Raw genomic sequence first — 19,787 nt, 5'->3', positions numbered from 1 at the left:
CAAAGTTTCAAAACAATATATTAATACAATATAATTAAAGAAATTAATTGTAAATAACTAAAAAATTCTTAACAAATTCGAGACTATTAGAAAAGATTTTATCGATGTCGCCCTAGGACAATAATTCATTATATCCTATCCCATTAATCTGTTCAGAAGAGCATATTTTTCTACGTTAGTCCCGATACCCATAGGCCCTCCGAAGTCAATATAGCAATTATTATAACTCCACCAACAGTTTTATCTCCTAGAGATGCAGAGATACGATGTTTCCGAAAGACATTGAAATTATTATTAAACAATTCATGATCACACAGACCACGACTCACGATTAAATCGTACTCAGGTGCCAATAGAGTCTATCTTATTTCCCCTGTCTTAGTTTTAAGACCTCTAAAGTTTAGTAGTATATATATCTGTTATGAGCCATTAGACATTGATGGTTGAAGTTTTTGACGCTCGGTCACATGATCAAAAATATGGGACCTGGCATCATCCGGAGAAGAGAAAAGATCAAGACGGTTTCGCTTCTGACCCAGTGTTCGTACAACAGGTGTATTGGTGTTGTCGCTCTTAATTTATTGTTATGACAGCTTGGACATACCCATTTACCTTTTTGTGCTTACTCATTACCGAAAATTGCTGAGTAATATGATAATAAGTGAAGGTGTTATATAAGGATTATACTCGTAATTGAAAAAATGAGAAGTAATTTATGTTTTTCATGTACGTATATGTGTGAAAAATTCTTACAAAAGAGTGCTACTTACATATCATACTCCATACCTTTATCAATATGACGGCACTCAAATACTCTCTTCAAAGTGTAAAGAGGCATTGAGTGAGATCAAGATATCCTCCTTGATTTAAGTCAGAAAATGGCGTCATCCTCTTCATTCATCGATTCTCATCAACTGCACCAAGCCTCCAGCTTAAATCGCTAATAATCGAGTCGGAACCAACCAGGAATCTGAAGCTCCCCGGAAGCTTGTGATTTATTTATTTACCTTATCTCATAAAAATATACAAAATATATAGACAAAATCGCATATCCCGGGATTTACACAATTCAATTAAGTACATCTTTAGTCCAGAAAAGTTTTTATTAAAAAAGGTTATTTGTTATAAAATATTGAAATATTTAATATAAAGGCCCGTAATTAATAAATAAAAAAATAGAAATAATATAAATACCAAAAGTGTCAACCGACAACAAATATATTCGTATTACGAATACGTATAAATAATAAGGGTAAAAAATGTCAACATTATTTCATTAAAACTTCTGAAAATTCTATATAAACAAAACCAATAGTTTTACTTAAAAACTGTCTACACATCTTTCCAAGACTCCGTGAAGTTTACAACTAGCAAACGAGAAATTGTTTAAAAGTTGAAGAGTTTGTATGAAATGACATTAAATGCATGAGTAGTTTAAGTACTTCAAAACTTTCGTATATATTTTGTTAATGATTTTATATAACTTTTATTTGAAGTCAGGTTATTTTATACAATTTACAAAGTTATTGTTCAAGTTATCATTAAGTACACATTGAGATATATGTTAATAATTATGTTAATATATCTGTATAATATTCGTTTGTGTGTATCCAAGACTGTTCTATCTGGGTTAGGATACAAAAAAAAAATTGACTTCGTTTTTCATTTACAAAAGATCGACGTAACGTAAACACTTATTAATTATTGACTCATTCATTATATACTTTATACTTATTTCTTACTTATAATTTTGATAAATAGCGCTCTAAAATTTTCTCGCGGCTTCATTTATTGATATTCATTGTTAAATGTATACATTTTACTGAAACTTTTTGTACGGTATAGCAGGAAATATCCTCGTCAAAATCTGAAGCAGCCCGACAGGGGAAGTACTTTACAGAAGATCACAGCTAAATAATACTGCTTTCAAGCAGTATTGCGTTCCTGTGGTGAGTAAGGTGACTAGAGCTCCTGGGGGTGATTGGGAGTGATAGGGTGGGCAAGGCGCTTGTGATTCTTGTATTGTTGTAGGCGTCTATAAGCTACAGTAATCGCTTACCATCAGGTGAGCCGTACGCTTATTTCTAATAAATTATCTCGCTAATACAGAGATAATTATTAATCTTGTACTTTTATGTGAACAAAAATAACACTTAAGTGAAAGAAAATATTCATAATATTACAATAATATATTAACAGTCAGTACGGAAACTTGTTCTGACAGTAAATTCTTTATTGAAAAAAAAATGTCCAATTTGATGTAATTGTATGGAAGATATGCATACATACATTATATACATGTATACATACATTTCGGTGATTCATTTTTATTTATATGAAATAAAAGACAAAGACAAAAGTATTAAATTTTTAAACGATGCATTAACTAAGGCAGTGGCTCATGGCTGTTGCGTTTACGAGCTCGATTTCAGCGCGAAGCAAACATTTTTATTGGCCATACAGATGTTTATCATGGTCTGGGCGTTTGTGCTTTTGTGCTGTTTCTGGACACCTGACACAGAAGTAAATCCTTCTTGAAACTATTGTGTGACATTTATTTATTTGTAGTTGGTAACATTATGGACTTATAAATATTTACAAACACATTTGTCAAACTAAATTAAAAATAAATAATGTATTCCTTTGAGATAAAGCAATTCGTATTGTCTCGCAACGTTTAACTGGCGGTACGCCAAACTATGTGCAAACTTTCACCGATAAAATGTACTAAAATATAGCAGAAATCGTCTTGTCCAAGTATCATGTTTACGCATGTTATTTTATATAATTGAATTTATAACTGAAATTAAATTTTTATTAAATTATATTAAGGGATAAAACCAAAGAGTTTTTTTTTTTTTGTTTGAGTTACAACGTGAAGTTGGCAACGACTAGACATTATCCATCTTTTTAGAAGATTATTCATTGAAGGATATTATTAGCTTCAAAATGTGAACTGAAGCTTGATGCTCCTGTTCACAGAAACAAAAGTCAATAATATCAACCTAATTATTAAAACTCTAATCAGTGTTAAAATTGCTCAAAACATGGGTATTTTTTATATTTGTATTAATTTTGCTCGTTTTTACTGGCATAAAAATCTAAAAAGTAAACCTGGGACGCAAAGCTCAAAGATAGAGTTAATTATGCTTCTTATTTATAATATTGGAATTTTATGTAAGAACGGTTTCAGAGCTAATGAGTTGTTTTCAAGGTTGACGGTAAAGCGTTAAAGTAAACGCTGCTTTTATAGAATATAATGGATTAATTTTTCGCTCGGCTTTTCATGCCGCCATAAACCCTTGATTGAACTACATTTACGCGACAAGGCGTGTTTCGTTGCGAAAATATTATTAAATATTAATACTAGACTTCGGATATAAGCTTGTCTCCATAGACTCTCTGTAGACATTATAATATTATGTACAGTTAAATATATATAATATATATACAGAATACATGTGACATCGAAGAAGAAGTTTTACATCAAATTTTTAGTCTCTCAGGGCCCGGACCCATGTCTACGGCACGGCGCGCGGCAAGAACTTACGGGGTTAAATAATACTAACTGTGAATTGATGAGTTTAAGAGTGTGAACGTCACTCCTTTCAGAAGGAAACGGAAACTTTTATATATTCTTATTTATTAATCTGTGGTACATAATAAGTATAGAATATTAATGTGAAATGCATATTGACTTTGCGTGTAGTTTGTTTCTTCTATAAGGAAATAGAAGATCTTTTTCTATTTTCATGGTTTTTGCTTTAAATCAACGTGAAAAAAGACCATTTCCCCAGACTTGATGCAGACACAAACAGCAGAGAGACACAGTTTTTTATTCACGTATTAAAATATTGATCATCTCTATACACTCCACTACTCATATATCTCATATGTAATTTTTGCGTTAGCCAACAATCTTATACTTTTATCAGAAAATGTGAATCGTTTTATCAATAAATATTCCAAAAATGACGAACGAGGGTCTACGAAAACAAACGTAGGTGATTTATATCTTAAGTCTTCACGATTGAAACGTCGCCGCGACCACTCGGTGGGAATTTATTTTGATTTATACGGGTAATGTTTTTCTTGATGTTGCTCGTATTAGGCGAAATAACAGAAAATTTATCATTCGTATAAATCTGATGTATAGTTGTTATTTTTCTTATGTTACTTATTTTTAACTACTTATAAAATAATAACTACATCACATTAACCTAAGTGTGAAATCAAGATTTGATAATTGTGTTTGCAGGCAATCAAGAAAAACCGACTTCAATTATATCGTAAAGTAATACAACGTAGGTAGACGAAAAAATAGTCAAGTAAATACGTATTATTAAAGATTACTCCTAAAGTTGTAATCAGATCTCGATGAAATTGAAATGTGACCACATGATAAGCATCGGCTTTCGATTTAATTAAAAATCATTAAAATCGGTACACACAGTAAAATGTTATGCCGGATTTTTGAGAGTTTCCCTCGATCTTCTCTGGGATCCCATCATCAGATACTGGTTTCCTTATCATGGTATAAAACTAGGGATATCTCCTTTTCAACAAAAAAACAATTATCAATATCGGTTCATAAACGACGGAGTTATCTCCGAACAAACATAAATATATATATATATATATATATATATATATATATATATATATATATATATATATATATTACTGTCGAATTGAGTAACCTCCTCCTTTTTTGAAAATGCTGTTTAAACCTTTGTCAAAAAGTTGTATTTAAGGTTTTAAAATCTTATTAAATACGAGTAGGTACATTAAAATAATGAAATTAGAATTAATAATAAAAGGTGTCTGAATAAGGAAAGACTTAGATAATAAAAAACATCAGTATAGAATAGCGAAATGAATCTAACATTACTGACACTTTTATCGGAATTATATGAAAACTTTAAGAATACGTTTTAAGATTACTTTCTATTGCTTCGATTTTTCATTTATGTTAAAGATGTTCGTCGCCAAACTAATAACCGTTTAATACACTCAGTAAAAAATGTTTTATATAATAAAAAATAATAAATGATGAATGGCTTATTATATATAAAACTTTTAGCACATTGTTAATATGAGATTCGTTTTTTATTCAACAATAAAAATTAAAATACTTAAAATTGCCACTAAAATTCCATATTATCAAGGAATAACCATAGGCTAATATACCGTATATCTGATTCAGTAGAACTGTAGCCATTAAAGCGAATGCATGTGAAGCCACGAAGCACATCTAGTCTGTGATAAATATGTGTTTTATGAAGAGATAATACATTCTGATACTAACTCCGTTCTCCGCAGAACAAGTTTGTAACAGTTGCCTTATCAATGTAGTTACTGAACAACTAACAACTACTTAGTTAACGATTACAGTTGACGTCGCTTATGTAATCTATATAAATGGAATAAATGTATACACACCTGCTCATGTTTTTATTATTTATATTAATAGTATAAAAAATCGTACTAATTATTTTTGTGCTACCCACACATGAGGGAATTCAAAAAAATTTTAATATCATATCAAAAATCGACCGTTCCAGCGGGGATCGAACATGCATCTCCGACTGATCGTGTTGGTGCTCTAGCCAAGTAAGCCATGGAACGATGTACCCGCTAGATCAAAATTTTTAGCACCCTCTACCCCACCGTTACCTCGGCCGCTGCCATAGCCGGGAATAGTGGGGCTGCCGGGAACTAAGGGCCTAAACTTTTGGTGCGAACTCATGGGTTTTTTTCCCATAGTCACCACGCTGTGCAGGCGGGTTGGTGACCGCAGGGCTGACTTTATCGCACCGAAGACGCTGCTGCCCGTCCTCGGTCTGTACATTTAAAAAGCCAGCAGTTGGATGGATGGCTATCCCGCCATCGGTCGGCCTTTTAAGTTCCAAGGTGGTAGTGGAACTGTGTTATCCCTTAGTCGCCTCTTACGACACCCACGGGAAGAGATGGGGTGGCTAAATTCTTTAGTGCCGTAGCCACACAGCACAGCCACACAGATGCATAAATAATATATCAAATCAATTTAAAAAAAAAAACATTACACACTCTATCATGTATTTTGTTTATTATTATAGAAGTATAGTTGAGAAAAGAACCTTAATAATGTTCAAACTTATAATTTAAATTAATTATGGTCGAATTTCAACCACCAGTTTAAATTATTAGTTGAGTGACTTCACGTCATGATACAAAATGACGCTAGCCAATTTAAGATGAAAACATTAGAATAGACGAATGATTATATTTTTTTTTTCAGAATAAAACAGGAGGTAGATGAATAAAGTTTAAGGGAACAGAGTCTGACTCGTCTTCAAATTTAAATGAATAATTTAGAAAGTTAGAAGAATAATAAGATTTAGAAGATTTTCCAAAGTTAACTAAAAACCTACCTAATATTAATACAGCTAAAAAGTTCGAATACTGCATGCTGTTAAATGACCCGACTCCAAACCATGATGGATTAGTACGCATGTCAAAAAAAAGCTAAGTGTCACGTAGAAGACGACGGTAAAAGACATTTTGCGTTATTTACGTATAAGCGTTTCACTTATCGATCAATTCAGTAGAAATATCAGTTACTACAAGTAAATGTAAAAAGTAAGTATAAAGTCGCATCAGACCGACTGGTGAAATTTGACAACCATCCAGAAAGTTGACGCCGCGTTGGCACAACGGTTACAGCCATGGATTGTATCTGTTGTGCTAGCGGTTGCGGGTTCGATCCCCGCACATGACAAACATTTGTATTGGCCATACAGGTGTTTGCCGTGGTCTGAGTGTTTGTGCAGTCCTAGTGGGTCTCCCCACCGTGCCTCGGAGAGCACGTTAAGCCGTTGGTCCCGGTTGTTATCATGTACACCTGATAGCGATCGTTACTCATAGTGGGAATATATCCGCCAACCCGCATTGGAGCAGCGTGGTGGATTAAGCTCTGATCCTTCTCCTACGTGGGGAAAGAGGCCTTTGCCCAGTAGTGGGATATTACAGGCTGAGGCGTATCCAGAAAGTATTAGACAAGTAGCTCCTCACTCATGGTAGGTGCACTTACATCTCGAAACCCACGAATATTCCTGACTAAAGAACTGAAGACGTGTTATGGGGTCCAAGTACGCAAGGGAGTATTTTTACATCTGACTCTGTCGATCCCTACAGGCTGCTATAACTTCATGCCGATTGTCTATTGTTTTTCTTTTTTTAATATCTACACAATACACACACGGTCGTCTGTTCCTAAAGTAAGCAACATAGGGCTTGTGTTACAGGTAACTGGCCGACTGGTATAGCTACATATATATTTTTTTCGATAAACATACTTATAAATAATACATATATGAATATATTAATAAATATTTATATCACACCCAGACTCGGGGTGGGAATCGAACCCACAACCCCGGAGCAGAAAGCAGGGTCACTACAAACTGTGCCAACGGGCTAGCAACAATGGTCTATTCAACCAAACTGGATCAGTAGGTACTTCGACAGTTTGACCCAAACAATTTAATTAATCGTTTAAAAATTGTCGAAATGTAAATGCCATTTAAAAAATAATTCATAATTGGAATATTGAAGTTAGTACTTAAAATAAATTGACGAGCTTGATAACTCTATCATCAATTTAATTTTAAATGTAATTATTTTTCAATTGAAAAACCGGTTTATCAGATAATGGAATATAAAAATGATAATTTATTTTCTCGTATAATTAAACGGATTAAAAATGTTTTGTTGAATTATTTACGTACATTATTTCATTTATTAGTATTTTTTTTTTGTTTTCGTATGCCACGGTCTTGATTCAGCCCGTAACATCTAACAGCTGGGCTTGGGACCTTTTTTCCATGTTGAAAGGATTTTTCGTATGTACGAGTGAGGACGTATGTGTTCAACGTAGATACAATTTCAATGTCTGTGTTGCCACTTGTCTTCGTTTTGTACATGCATGAAGTAGGTCAAAGTGAAGTAAATTATTTATTTGTAGGTAATACAAAAATATAAGGTAAGTTACGACAAAACTTTAGCAAGTAAAATAATAGTACGTCTAAAGTTAGGCAACGTTTTTGTCTATTTTTTCGGAAACATATTTTCAATTTTATCATTAAAAAAACGTAAACTTAAAAAAAATGTTACATGACGTCAAGTTGTACGGAAATCGGTCCGGTGGCACCAGCTGCGCCTGCGCTTCCCGTTCAACCGTGACGCTCCCTTTATACTGTCGCCAACAAAACTGGTATATTATACTTATATATTTAGTTTAAATATTTATATATAAATGCCTAAACACCAGCTGACACATCGAACCTCGTACCGAATATTTTTTGTCAATATATCGATTTTTCTTTTATGTTAATTCGTACAAACCTTGTCCTGGAAATAGTGAACATGAAAAATAATATCTGATATTATGCAGTCGTTTGAAAGTTATGTGCTTACATACATATCGGAGATTAATTTTAAATATTTTTAATTATTTATTTTAATGAATATATACTGAAATAAAAAATCAAATTCTTTAAATAGTCCTTGTTAGTGTATTTTTCGAATTTCCTCACATAAATATTAATCGAAGAGCCACTGCTGGGCTCTTTCACAATCTAGAAAAAGAATGATAGCTGGTAGCTATGAGTAACGATCGTTATCAGATATTTCTGATAACAACCAGGACCGACGGCTTAACGTGCTCTCCGAGGTGAGAAGGGGAGACCCACAAGAACAGACATCCAAACCGGAAAGAAATATTTGTACAAATATTTATATCCATCCCGAGCGGGAATCGAACCCGCAAACCGTCAGTGTTTTAGGCGACTACTCTCACCGTTACACCAGAGTGATTTTTCCATAGACATCACTTTTTAAAATGATTTTTTAGATCTCATTCGATTAGACTATAATTATGTATAATATATTTATATATATAAAAATATTTCGTAAACTGTGCATTTGATCATGTCATTATCTTCAGCAAAGTGTTGTGCATAAACCCACAAAGGTTTCTGAGTTGGCACGACCAAAAAAAAATATAAAAAGGCGTAGGAACACGCGGAGGGTACAGCTACTTAAATATAAATTAAACCAGATGTTTCTTGTACCAAAAAAAAAAAAAAAAAAAACAATTTTGGTAAATTATATTTTTAAAACTTTTAAGTGCCATCAAAACTGTTGCGGAAAAACCTTGTCGGACGGAAGTTTACAGAACCTTTCACAACTAAGTTGTAAAATTATTATAACGTTGATTCTGAGGCTATTTCCTTTACTTTCAGCTAAGTGTATCTGGCGTCACTTTAGTCCCATTAATAGTATTAATTGTATAATAACCTTAATTCAATATTAAAATCTTAATTAAAATAAATATTTTTGGATCTTAAAAGTTTCTAAGGTTTAACTTAATTTACATGATCACGGATACATACGAGTATATAACATGATACACATGTGATATATATTTTTTTTATAAAATTAGATCGGCAAAAAAGCGTACGGCTCACCTGGTGGTAAGCGATTACCGTAGCTTACAGACGCCTGCAGCACCAGAAGCATCGCGCGTTGCCGACTCTACTCCCAATCAAAATTTGGTCACCTTACACACCACAAGAACACAACACTACTTGAAAGCAGTATTATTTAGCTGTGATTTTCTGTAAGGTCGATGTACTTCCCCAGCAGGGCTGGTCCAGATTTTGAGCAGGATATTTCCTGCTGTGCCCTACTTCAGTTATAATATTTCTTAAAAAAAAAACTATAGAGGGCTGTAAAGTTACAATAATACACTCTATTACTCATAGACAATTTTTAATGAAAATTCAAGTTTATTTTATGGCGAATATAGGTATACAAAGATGTTCTTAGTTTAAATATAGTTACAAGCTACAAAATTTGTATTTTACTATTCTATTTCATTATGTTAATAACCGGTAAAAATTTCTAGGTCTAAAATCAATCAGAGTTTAGTTCACAAAGCAATTATTTAAAAAAACAATAACATAGTTTAAGAGATAAAAACTAATTACCTAAAAACTTTTCCATTCACATGTACAAAATATTTTCCGCTCGCTCACATATTTAATGATAGTAAGGGACAGAATGATGACTTTAAATATTATACTTTTTTTATGTTATAACGGACTAAAAGAAACGGAAGGTAGTGTTTCTCCTACATTGTGAAGTACTTTACGTGCGTTTTGTTATAAAAAAGAAAATTTACTATATTTTATCTTTTAAATTGATTTTTGTTTTAGTTTACTATATAGTATAATATAGTTCTGAATGGAGATTGAAGTATTTATAAGTGATATTAATGGGGTCGTTATTGACTTTTTTTGGTGACCTTTCCATATTTGGTTCGTAAGTATTATTTTAATACTTTTTTAAGTAAATATTTTTGCCATTTGTGAATTTTAGTTTTAGATAACTTTGAGTAGTTAAAATAATTTAGAGAAGTTTTTAAACGTAAAATAGTTATGTTTTATAAATCTTGTAAGTTGCGTCTTGCCGTAGCTCGGTGTTTGATGGGACTAAAAAAATCCGCTGTCTACCTCATTAATTCTACAGATTTCAATTAAAAGGAAGGATAAATTCGTACATTTAAAAAATAACTAAGTATGAATCAGACGCACGGATGAAAGAATCAATACTACTCGTATAGTACATTGTTTGACAATATATATTTATTTTTAATTTCAACATGTACCTAAAAAGTGAAGTTATATTTCTGTGATTATTCTTTAAGTGTTTAATTACCAAAATAATTCCATTTGCATTATAGTTATTATATATTTTTATAAATTTGCTTTTTCTTACTCACTCGTATTATAATTACATAAATGCATTTCAGTGAACAGCAAGTAGGTAATATTGATTTAATATAATTATTAATATTAACCTTGAAAATATTTGCCTTCGTATACCAAACTGTAAAAACTAAATGACATTACTATATAAAATTAAAAGCACATCAAAACAGCATTACTGAAAAAAACTACACGCTTGAAAATATGAAACGAAAGAGGAATACGAATTAAGTTCGAATTTTAACTTGTTCTAACCTCTACGTTTCGTATACACTGCTCAGTGGATTTTCATGCTAATAACTGAAAACATCTCAATATTCGCATCAACAAATATCGTTCTGCACGAGGGCTAACACGTGGCTAGCTCGACCAATATAAAGCAGCGACAACAGCTGTGCGACAATTATTTTATTTTGTATTTAAATTATTTACTATCTTGTGGAGGCATCAAAAGAATGTTAATGGTTTTAAATTACATATATTACTCGTATTTTTAAAACATACATATTGTGAAACATCTTCGATATATACAGTCTAGTCTTCATTGTAATATACACATTCAGACGTAATTTTGTTCTAGTTTTCTATACTAAAGTTATAAGGAGGAAATATTGGATTTTTATTTGTTTGCTATGTATAAATTCAATGTCTACTGGGCTGATTATAAAAAGTCTTTAATCAGTAGAATACCACGTTATCACTGAGTTAAATAGCCTATATTTTAATGAAAAAAAAATAATAATAATTAACGGTCAAAATCGTGTAACACACCCGAGAAAGCTATGAGTTAAATAATCTTGTTATATAAATTGTCCACGTGATCACACGTGTGACCGCGGCATAACAACGGACACGTGTCGTCTTTAACACGTGTTGTTCAACTTATTGTTAAGTAGTTGTTTGTAAATGTCCAATTATTTGTTCAGAACTTGACGAAAGAATTATAAGTTATATTTAATTGTGTTAAATTATAACAATTTTATTCTTTTGTTTTTGTTTTCTAATAAATATTTCGTTATAGAAATCATCGCTATCTTTTATAGATTAACGGTCCTCGATGAATAGCTTTTCTGTTGAATAAAAAACCTAAACGCTATTTGAACTTAATTTGCCATCTAGCAACTCTAAAATTGTAGGCTGTAAACAAGCCAGCCCTAGTCTCAGCCAACATTATTTTACGCTCGGTCAACCTCAAAGTGGGGTAAACAATTCCATTGCAAGGTTTTCGAGGGAAAAATGTTTCCGTAACGGGTCGCTGTTTTTGATAAATGAGAATTTTTCAAATACTTCGCTACTCAATTTATTACGATGTATATTAATCTATATTAACTTTAGCTTTCGTCTGTGGCTTTGCTCGTGTAGTGACTATAACTTTTTTTTCTCTTAAAGTTTTTAATTTTTAACGCGATGAAACATATGATTCGACAATGATTTGTATTTTTAACTAACTGGCCAGGTGAAATTTTATGCAACAAACGTTTTTTTCGTAAATGTTTAACTTTTTCTTTTTTTTTTAAATTTACTTTTTATACAAGCCTCGCTCTGACAAAAACGAAAAAAAAAAGAATAAACCGGTTAGGTGCAGTTATTCGGAAGTTGCGCGCGTACATACATTTCAGCGATTCATTTAATTTATACAGATTAATAATACCTTTCTGTTAAATGGAACATAACATAAAAACGTGTTAAATGAATGTTCTACCTGAGGGGATGATATGATGAAAATTCTCATTATGAACATGATACATAACCGTTGGCGTTATTCTGTATGAATTGTGGAAATTGTCGAGACTTTGTAATAGTGATTATGTTTGACAAAACACTTGTTGTAGGCTACGATGCTCATTTATATCTCTCATTTTTAAATTAATTAACACTGAGGACCTTATTTACTGGTTGTATTTTGTTTCATTTTTAATTGTTTCTTTTGATGAATTGTTATTTTTATTTAAAACTGCTGTAACGTACTGTGTGTAAGTTGACCGGACAGACTTCGTTCTTTTTTTTTAAGTCTTAAAACCTTCCGTGGGCCTTAAGGAATATACAAAAAATAAATTAGCCGAATTAGTCGAGCAATTTTCGAGTTTTGCGCTTAGCAACATTCATTTTTATTTATTTAAATTTTTATCATAGTTATTTTAATTCGTACTTTATTGTAACTATATTTTTATTGTGCTATCTAAATTTATTATGTTATGTTATTTGTTAATCTTATGGGTCATTCTTTACCTGAAATAAACATCCAAATAAATATGGATTCACGAATTAACGTTTAGAATTTATTACAGAACACGTTTTGTAGCGACATTTCTTCATTCTTAATTTAAACACAGGCAATTGAAAATGGAACGGTAGTAATTCGAGGTCAAAAATTTCACCATCTATTTGCTTCATGTTTTGGGCTGTCTCGGAGCTCCGTTGTAGCCAAACAATATATCTTTACACGTTTACAAACATTGAAAGAAAACGCAACTAAAATATAGTTTAGATTAAAAACGTTAGTGTTTATTTATTTAAAAAGGAAATGGACTTTTCTTTCAGACTTCGAGATATAAAATATTTTCAATTATGGCGAGCACGAAGTCACGACTCGTTTAAATTTTCACGTTTTATAAAAGGGTGCTTAATCACGCCGCAGAAACTAGATGGTCGAGTTTTATTAAAATAGGACAGAGCCAATATATCTTACTAGAAACTTCGCAGCTTCCCGAACGGGGAAGTGCCTCAGCCTTACAGAAGATCACGCCAAATAATACTGGCTTCATGTAGTGTTCTCAGCCAACATGTAGTTGATAATTATTGCGATTGGAACTTAATTCTTCTGGTAGAGAAAATAACTTTCATTATATTATAGTGTAATTGCATTTTTATTACCAAGTTAATTATTTTACAAGTAATATTTTTGTTTGCTAAAGTAATGGATAGTGTCAAATATTTTATTTGGAAACAGTTGGTATATTGTATTCCAAACATAGATTCAGACTTTTCTTGAAAATTATCCCTTAAAAAATCAAGATTAAACCTCACTATTATAATTGTTATAATAAGTAAATAAAGTTGTAACTGTTGTTTTCAGCTTTTTTTACTGAGTAAATGAATATTTTTTTTCAACATTCAAAGCGACTTCACTGTTTGAATTCAACGAATATAAAATAAATTATTCAAGTAAAATACTAGAAAGTAAATACAGCAGTTCCCAAAGAGAAACATGAAAGTAAAAATCTTTTGATATCTACTGAATATCAAATATTCACATATAAAATATACTTCTGCAAGCTCTTTTGAAGCATTATTTAAAATAGTTTTAACTCGCCACCTGGTCAGAATGCTGATTCAACAGTATAAAATACTCATTGAGGTAGGGTACTGCAGAATAATTCCTGCTCAAAATCTGGAGCAGCCCATCTGGGGGATACCTCAACCTTACAAAAGATCATAGCTAAATAATACTAATTTCAACTAGTGTTCTGTTCTGTGGTGAGTAAAGTACCAGACCTTGGGTGGGCCCAAAGACTCTGGCCACCTTACTCACCATTTACTCTTCTGGTACCAAACTAGGTGTTTAAAGGCTACGCTAACCGTTACCATCATGTAAGCTTATTTGACAACCAGGTAGTATATTAAAAAAAAAAAACAAAAAAAAAAACAAGTTATTTAAAGTAGGTAAAATTATATTCGTAATCTATATTTATAAGTATCGAAACTCGATATGAACGAAACCACAAAAGACGGTGTGTAAAATATATTTCAGAGAGTATTCATTATTTTTCCATGTGTTTGTTGGTGTTTTTGCCTCGTCTCAATTACTACTTATAAATACGCAATTTAAATTCGTTTTTCTTCAGTACATTAAACGTCTAAGGAACAGATGAAACTAATTATTACTTGAGGATTGGCTTAAATAACTTCGCCTGCCATTACACCCTTTGAAAACGTAATTAGCTTTGTAACTACGTTTAATACAATGTTATAACAAACCGGACCGGATTAAGGATTTGTAATATAAATATGGATAAATAACTTTCGAATTCATAATTTGTTTTAATCGTTTATAATGTAATGATTATTATACAGTCTCTATACATGTTCCTTGCGCATTTATTTTATGGATTGCTCTGTATTCTTTTAATTCACAACAAGATATTTAACAGCCTATCAACTTTTTCCATAAATAGGCTATGTTATAAATATATTATGAGGTTTTTAAATGTATTATTCGTTTTAAAAATCATGACGCTACTAAAATTTCAAAGATTACACAAATCACTAAATTATTAGATAATAGTATAGTTTTTATATTGGTTGTTGAAAATATATTTATACCCGTAACATATGTAAGAAAAGACGAAAACATTAAGTAAAGCGTGCAATGATTGCTACATCTATTTCAAAATTTTCATTATAGACAAAATTGACTCATAAAATATCATTCACTTTTTATTTTTGTTTTTCGATAGTGACTTTTTAAGTCATGCTCAAAATATTAAATATTGTAATAAATTTCTAAATTGTCCACAGTCGGAGTGAGTCGGCTCTGAACAGTCCGACGGAACCGGATGTCTCATTGGCAGCCTCCCTCACCGACCCCCTGGAGGCGCACACCCTCGACGAGGCTAGACGTACTATCAGGTATTAAAAATATCTGAATAGGATTATTTATTAAATTATCTAGAACAAATATAAATTAAACCAAAAAGACAACAATAACGGTGTATTACAACTATACAAAAGTTATAATTACAGAATAATAATTGAATATGCAAACAAACGCAGCATTTTCTTAATTAAAATAGGCTATTTTCATCTATTTCCAGAGATCTCCGAATGAAGTATCGAGCTCAAGCGCATCAACTATTGACATGGCGCCGAGCGCATCGTACTCAAGAAGAACTAGTCACACGCCTTCAGCGAGAGAAGGCTGAGCAACTTAAATCTCTTTCAAGTCAACTCCTCTTATTCGAATCGCGTCTGGTTCGTAAACAGAAGGAGATCACCAACATGCTAGCTTTACGAGAAACGATTATCATGAAACAGCAAAAGGTAATCGAAACCCTTCAAACCAAGTTACTCGATAACGGAATCGATACTTCACAAACGATTCCCGACTTCAGAGACATGTTACAAGATACACAAATAACTGGCGACTTTGATTCACTTAATGATTCAGATTCCGCTGTTATAATGGAAGATGTAGATTCGGATTGTAGCAACCTTCCTCATGTGCCAAGATTCAGATCGGCTAACCCAGATAGTGTCACAATAGTTCGATCCATATCAGATGCAATAGATCCAAATTTGAAATATAGCGTCGTTAGGCGTTCAAATGGTTTTCTACGGAGACCGGAGATATTGGAGACTGTTTACAGTGTTGAAGAGGAAGCCGATGGAGATTCCACTAAAGGCTTAAGTGCACAAAATAGCACAGAAAAGGAACTGAAAGACGCCAATAAAACAGATGAACAGAAATATAAGGAAACTAGTCTCCTCGCGCAGAGGCGAGACAACTTTCGCATGAGGAGCGTAGTTTTAACCGCTGAAGTTAAAAGTATAGACAATGAGAAAGAAACAAAACCTAAGTCGAATAACGAGGTCTGGTCATACAGCTACGTCCCAAAAAGAATGATGCCACCAAATGATTCCGATGAGGAAGTAACTTCAAATCCAGAAAGCGACGAGGGGGAGACAGAACAAAAGACGAATCAGGTGGTGACTTACAACCGAGTTATGTCGAATCATAGGAATGTGACGAAACCGAAAGACGTCAAGTACAAAAGAATAAATAAGGCCAAATCGAAGAGCTTAGAGGAGTTGCGCGGGAGATTAAAGAATTGGGTCGAAAAGGGTAATAATTTATCTGATATGCCGTTGGAGCATGCACAGAGTTATGCCTGAATAAATTGCCAAGTTCCTCTATAGCTTCATAATTTTGTGGAATTCTCGAAGCGTAGGCTTTTGTTGCTACATGGGGTCATAAACCAAGATGAAGGTCCCGTAGTGAGGGTTTATTCCGACTAAGATAAGCAAATGCATTTACTGTTTAAATTTAAAGTAGCAACGTCCTTTCCCTTTTATTGGATCGCAAGTAATATTGAGTGAGATTAATCATTATATGCCAAATCGTTAGGGTAAATTGATGTTGCTTTTTGAGCGTCTACATGAAGATATATTTTTAAAATTCAAAAGTATTAATAGGGTGTAGTTAATACAATTTTACGCTGTAGTAGGCGGCGTTAATAATCATATTGGATTTTTCGCTTATATTATCATATTACAATAGAATAAAATGTGATTTCTTGTTGAAATATTGTTTTCATATTTGCCAGCCTTAAAGTATTGGATGCTTACATGTGCTTATCAAAACTTAATAGTAGTGAAATACTTAACTTAGTGAGACTTTGATTTAAAATATATGCTCCAAAAATTTTATTGAATAATCCACCAAGTCATGTCAATAGACGTACGAACATTCAAGCAGGTACAAGAGCATTTAGTTACGTACGTGTATTTGAAATGTGTAATAACAACTAGTGAAATGTTTAAGTATTATAATAAATGTATAGTCTTAAATGTTTAAATATTAAAGATCGTCGCACTATTCTTGATACTATCCTCTTGACCTATTGTAAAAAGTTCTATACGAAATAAAATGTTGTGCAAATTTTTAAAATTTATAGTAACAAGCGTTTTTAATGCTTTATTGAAAATGAAACTGTTTTTTCACTTTCTCGACATTTTAACGAGCTTTGCAGCAATGATGTAATGCGTGTGTTGCTTACTAATTGTCTATACCAATTGTCCTTGTAAAGTAATTGTATATCTGTGAAAAACATGCTCATATCTTATATATGTCTAAAATTTGTATTCATCCGAAGTATAAGTACTATTATTAGTATTCCAGATTATAAAACATAACAAACACATTATGTAAAGCTACTTTTTGACATAAACAAGTTACCAATTCGGATTTCTGATGCGATTGAATTTTTATTAAACCGATTTTAAAATTGTATCAAAACATGCATATTTTTAAATAAATCTTACGTAAACTAAAGTAAAGAATTTAATAAAAAAGTGAGCTTTTGTTAGCGGTATTTACATCTTAGTTTCATTAAAAAGAACTTACGTAATTGATTGACTATAAGGAAGTACTTTACGCACGACTGATTTCTGATGCTGCTTACAGACTCGTGTAATGTAACGAACAAGGTAACATAAGCGATAAATTCTTAGTCTGAATGTTCATGTTTACGTGCACTAATCATGTCCTTACCACCCGTGGCGAGGATTGAATGATAATTCTATTGAACCATTTAATTTGTAGATTCAATGAATCATAACGTATTATTTTTTAAAATATTAAAAAAAGATATACCTTTTAAAACAAACTCGGATTACTTATGGTTCACTTATGTTTATTATTAGCATTTGCACCATAACATACGAGTATATATCCTTTGACATATATCCTTTTGACAATCGAGTACAGTTAAAACATTTTTTAAATGTAAATTTTCCTGTATTACCATTTAAACAGTTGCAAGCAAGACCGAACGAGCAGTATACATTGTTCGCGTTAAATTGTACGTTCGAAGAACGTATATCTGTACGCAGCATCAACGCACGCTTTTTTATTCACCATAAAAATGTTCGTCTGTGATTTTAAAATCATACATTTTTCCAATTGTAACTAGGTTGTAAAAATTAGATTAAGCTATTGTAAGTTTCTGGTAACATACATATTTATTATACTATACATCTGTGCCAACTGTTAGATATGTTTACAAAATGTATCAAATACAATATTTTACTTATAAAGAAAACTTTAGTATACTGATTATGGATGCTTACGTACCACGTGTTTCAATAATAAATAAATGTATGTAACTATTTTTTTTTGTTTTGTTTTAATCATTGACCTGTCATTTTTTTATATAACATAATTAAGAAATTTTGGTTTTTCTGTGTATTAATTATAAATTAAACACAGAAATAAAAGAAATATTTGTTAATCCACATCCTTGTAAAAGACAAAATTAACATTTTTAAATCAATTTTTCAAATAAAATGGACAAAATAATGTTTAGCATTTATTAATTTTTTTTTGCAATAGTAGTGTTTTAATTAAACATTGTTCACTGTAATTTGATAGCTACTTTAATTATAAAATGTAAATAAAACTTATCATAATGCTGTAAAAATAAGAAATGCTTGAATTATTTTACTAAACAAAACAATACATATATATCTGTTTAATTCCGATTAAAATTGAAAATACTGAATAAAAAAAATTATGCATTAACTAAATTTTTTATTACATATTTACCTACATCAATCATATGTACCGGTTATGCGTCTCGATCGCCTTCAATTAAAAGATTTTATACTTTAGTTTGTAGAACTACCCACCTTATTGTTAACAATGAAATGATGTCCAAATGAACTGTATTCAAACTTAACACTCCGGACAAATCCATGCGATTTTTGGCGTGCATTATTGTAATTTCTTATGTAACGTGAGCTTAAATAATAAATAAAATAAATAAACTCAAACATCCTATGGGCCCTTATCTATATATCTATATCTTATCTCTTTCAATATAGATACTTGCATGTAAGTTAATATGAATTCTAACATAATATAATACAGCCTATATATAATAATTCATCAGCATCATCAGCTCAGCCTATTGGAGTCCACTGCTGGACATAGGCCTCCCCAAGTTCGCGCCACACAGTCCGGTTTTCCGCAATCCACATTCAGCCCACACCAGCGACCTTACGTAGAGCGTAGGTCCAACGGGCCGGAGGACGTCCCACAGTGCGTTTGCCAGGACACCGTCTCCACTTCAGGACCCGTCTGCTATATATAATAATTATATAGCGTGAAATGTGTACCCTACTTAAAATTGAAAATAAATTTATCAACACTTTTAATTATCGCCATTGTCATTTTGAAAATTCCGTTGGTCCCACCTG

General features: G+C 31.9%; 1 protein-coding gene across 1 annotated transcript; it reads left to right on the top strand.

Moving 5' to 3' along the window:
- The first annotated feature begins 439 nt into the window (after nucleotides 1–439).
- On the top strand, nucleotides 440–16,703 carry LOC123662337. Its single transcript, XM_045597192.1, has 3 exons — nucleotides 440–540; nucleotides 15,330–15,440; nucleotides 15,626–16,703. The coding sequence occupies exons 1-3, from the start codon at nucleotides 440–442 to the stop codon at nucleotides 16,701–16,703; spliced, it is 1,290 nt and encodes a 429-aa protein (XP_045453148.1).
- Nucleotides 16,704–19,787: the final 3,084 nt, after the last annotated feature.

The sequence above is a fragment of the Melitaea cinxia genome, chromosome 2 (assembly GCF_905220565.1).
Source record: "Melitaea cinxia chromosome 2, ilMelCinx1.1, whole genome shotgun sequence".
Taxonomy (NCBI): domain Eukaryota; kingdom Metazoa; phylum Arthropoda; class Insecta; order Lepidoptera; family Nymphalidae; genus Melitaea; species Melitaea cinxia.
This window is presented reverse-complemented; position numbering and strand designations above follow the sequence as displayed.

Excerpts from the sequence above, each read along its gene's own strand:
- LOC123662337 (XM_045597192.1), top strand. The coding sequence starts at position 440 with ATGGTTGAAGTTTTTGACGCTCGGTCACATGATCAAAAATATGGGACC. Across the intron at positions 541-15,329 it reads GGTTTCGCTTCTGACCCAGT|TCGGAGTGAGTCGGCTCTGA; the intron begins GTTCGTACAACA and ends AATTGTCCACAG. Across the intron at positions 15,441-15,625 it reads GAGGCTAGACGTACTATCAG|AGATCTCCGAATGAAGTATC; the intron begins GTATTAAAAATA and ends ATCTATTTCCAG.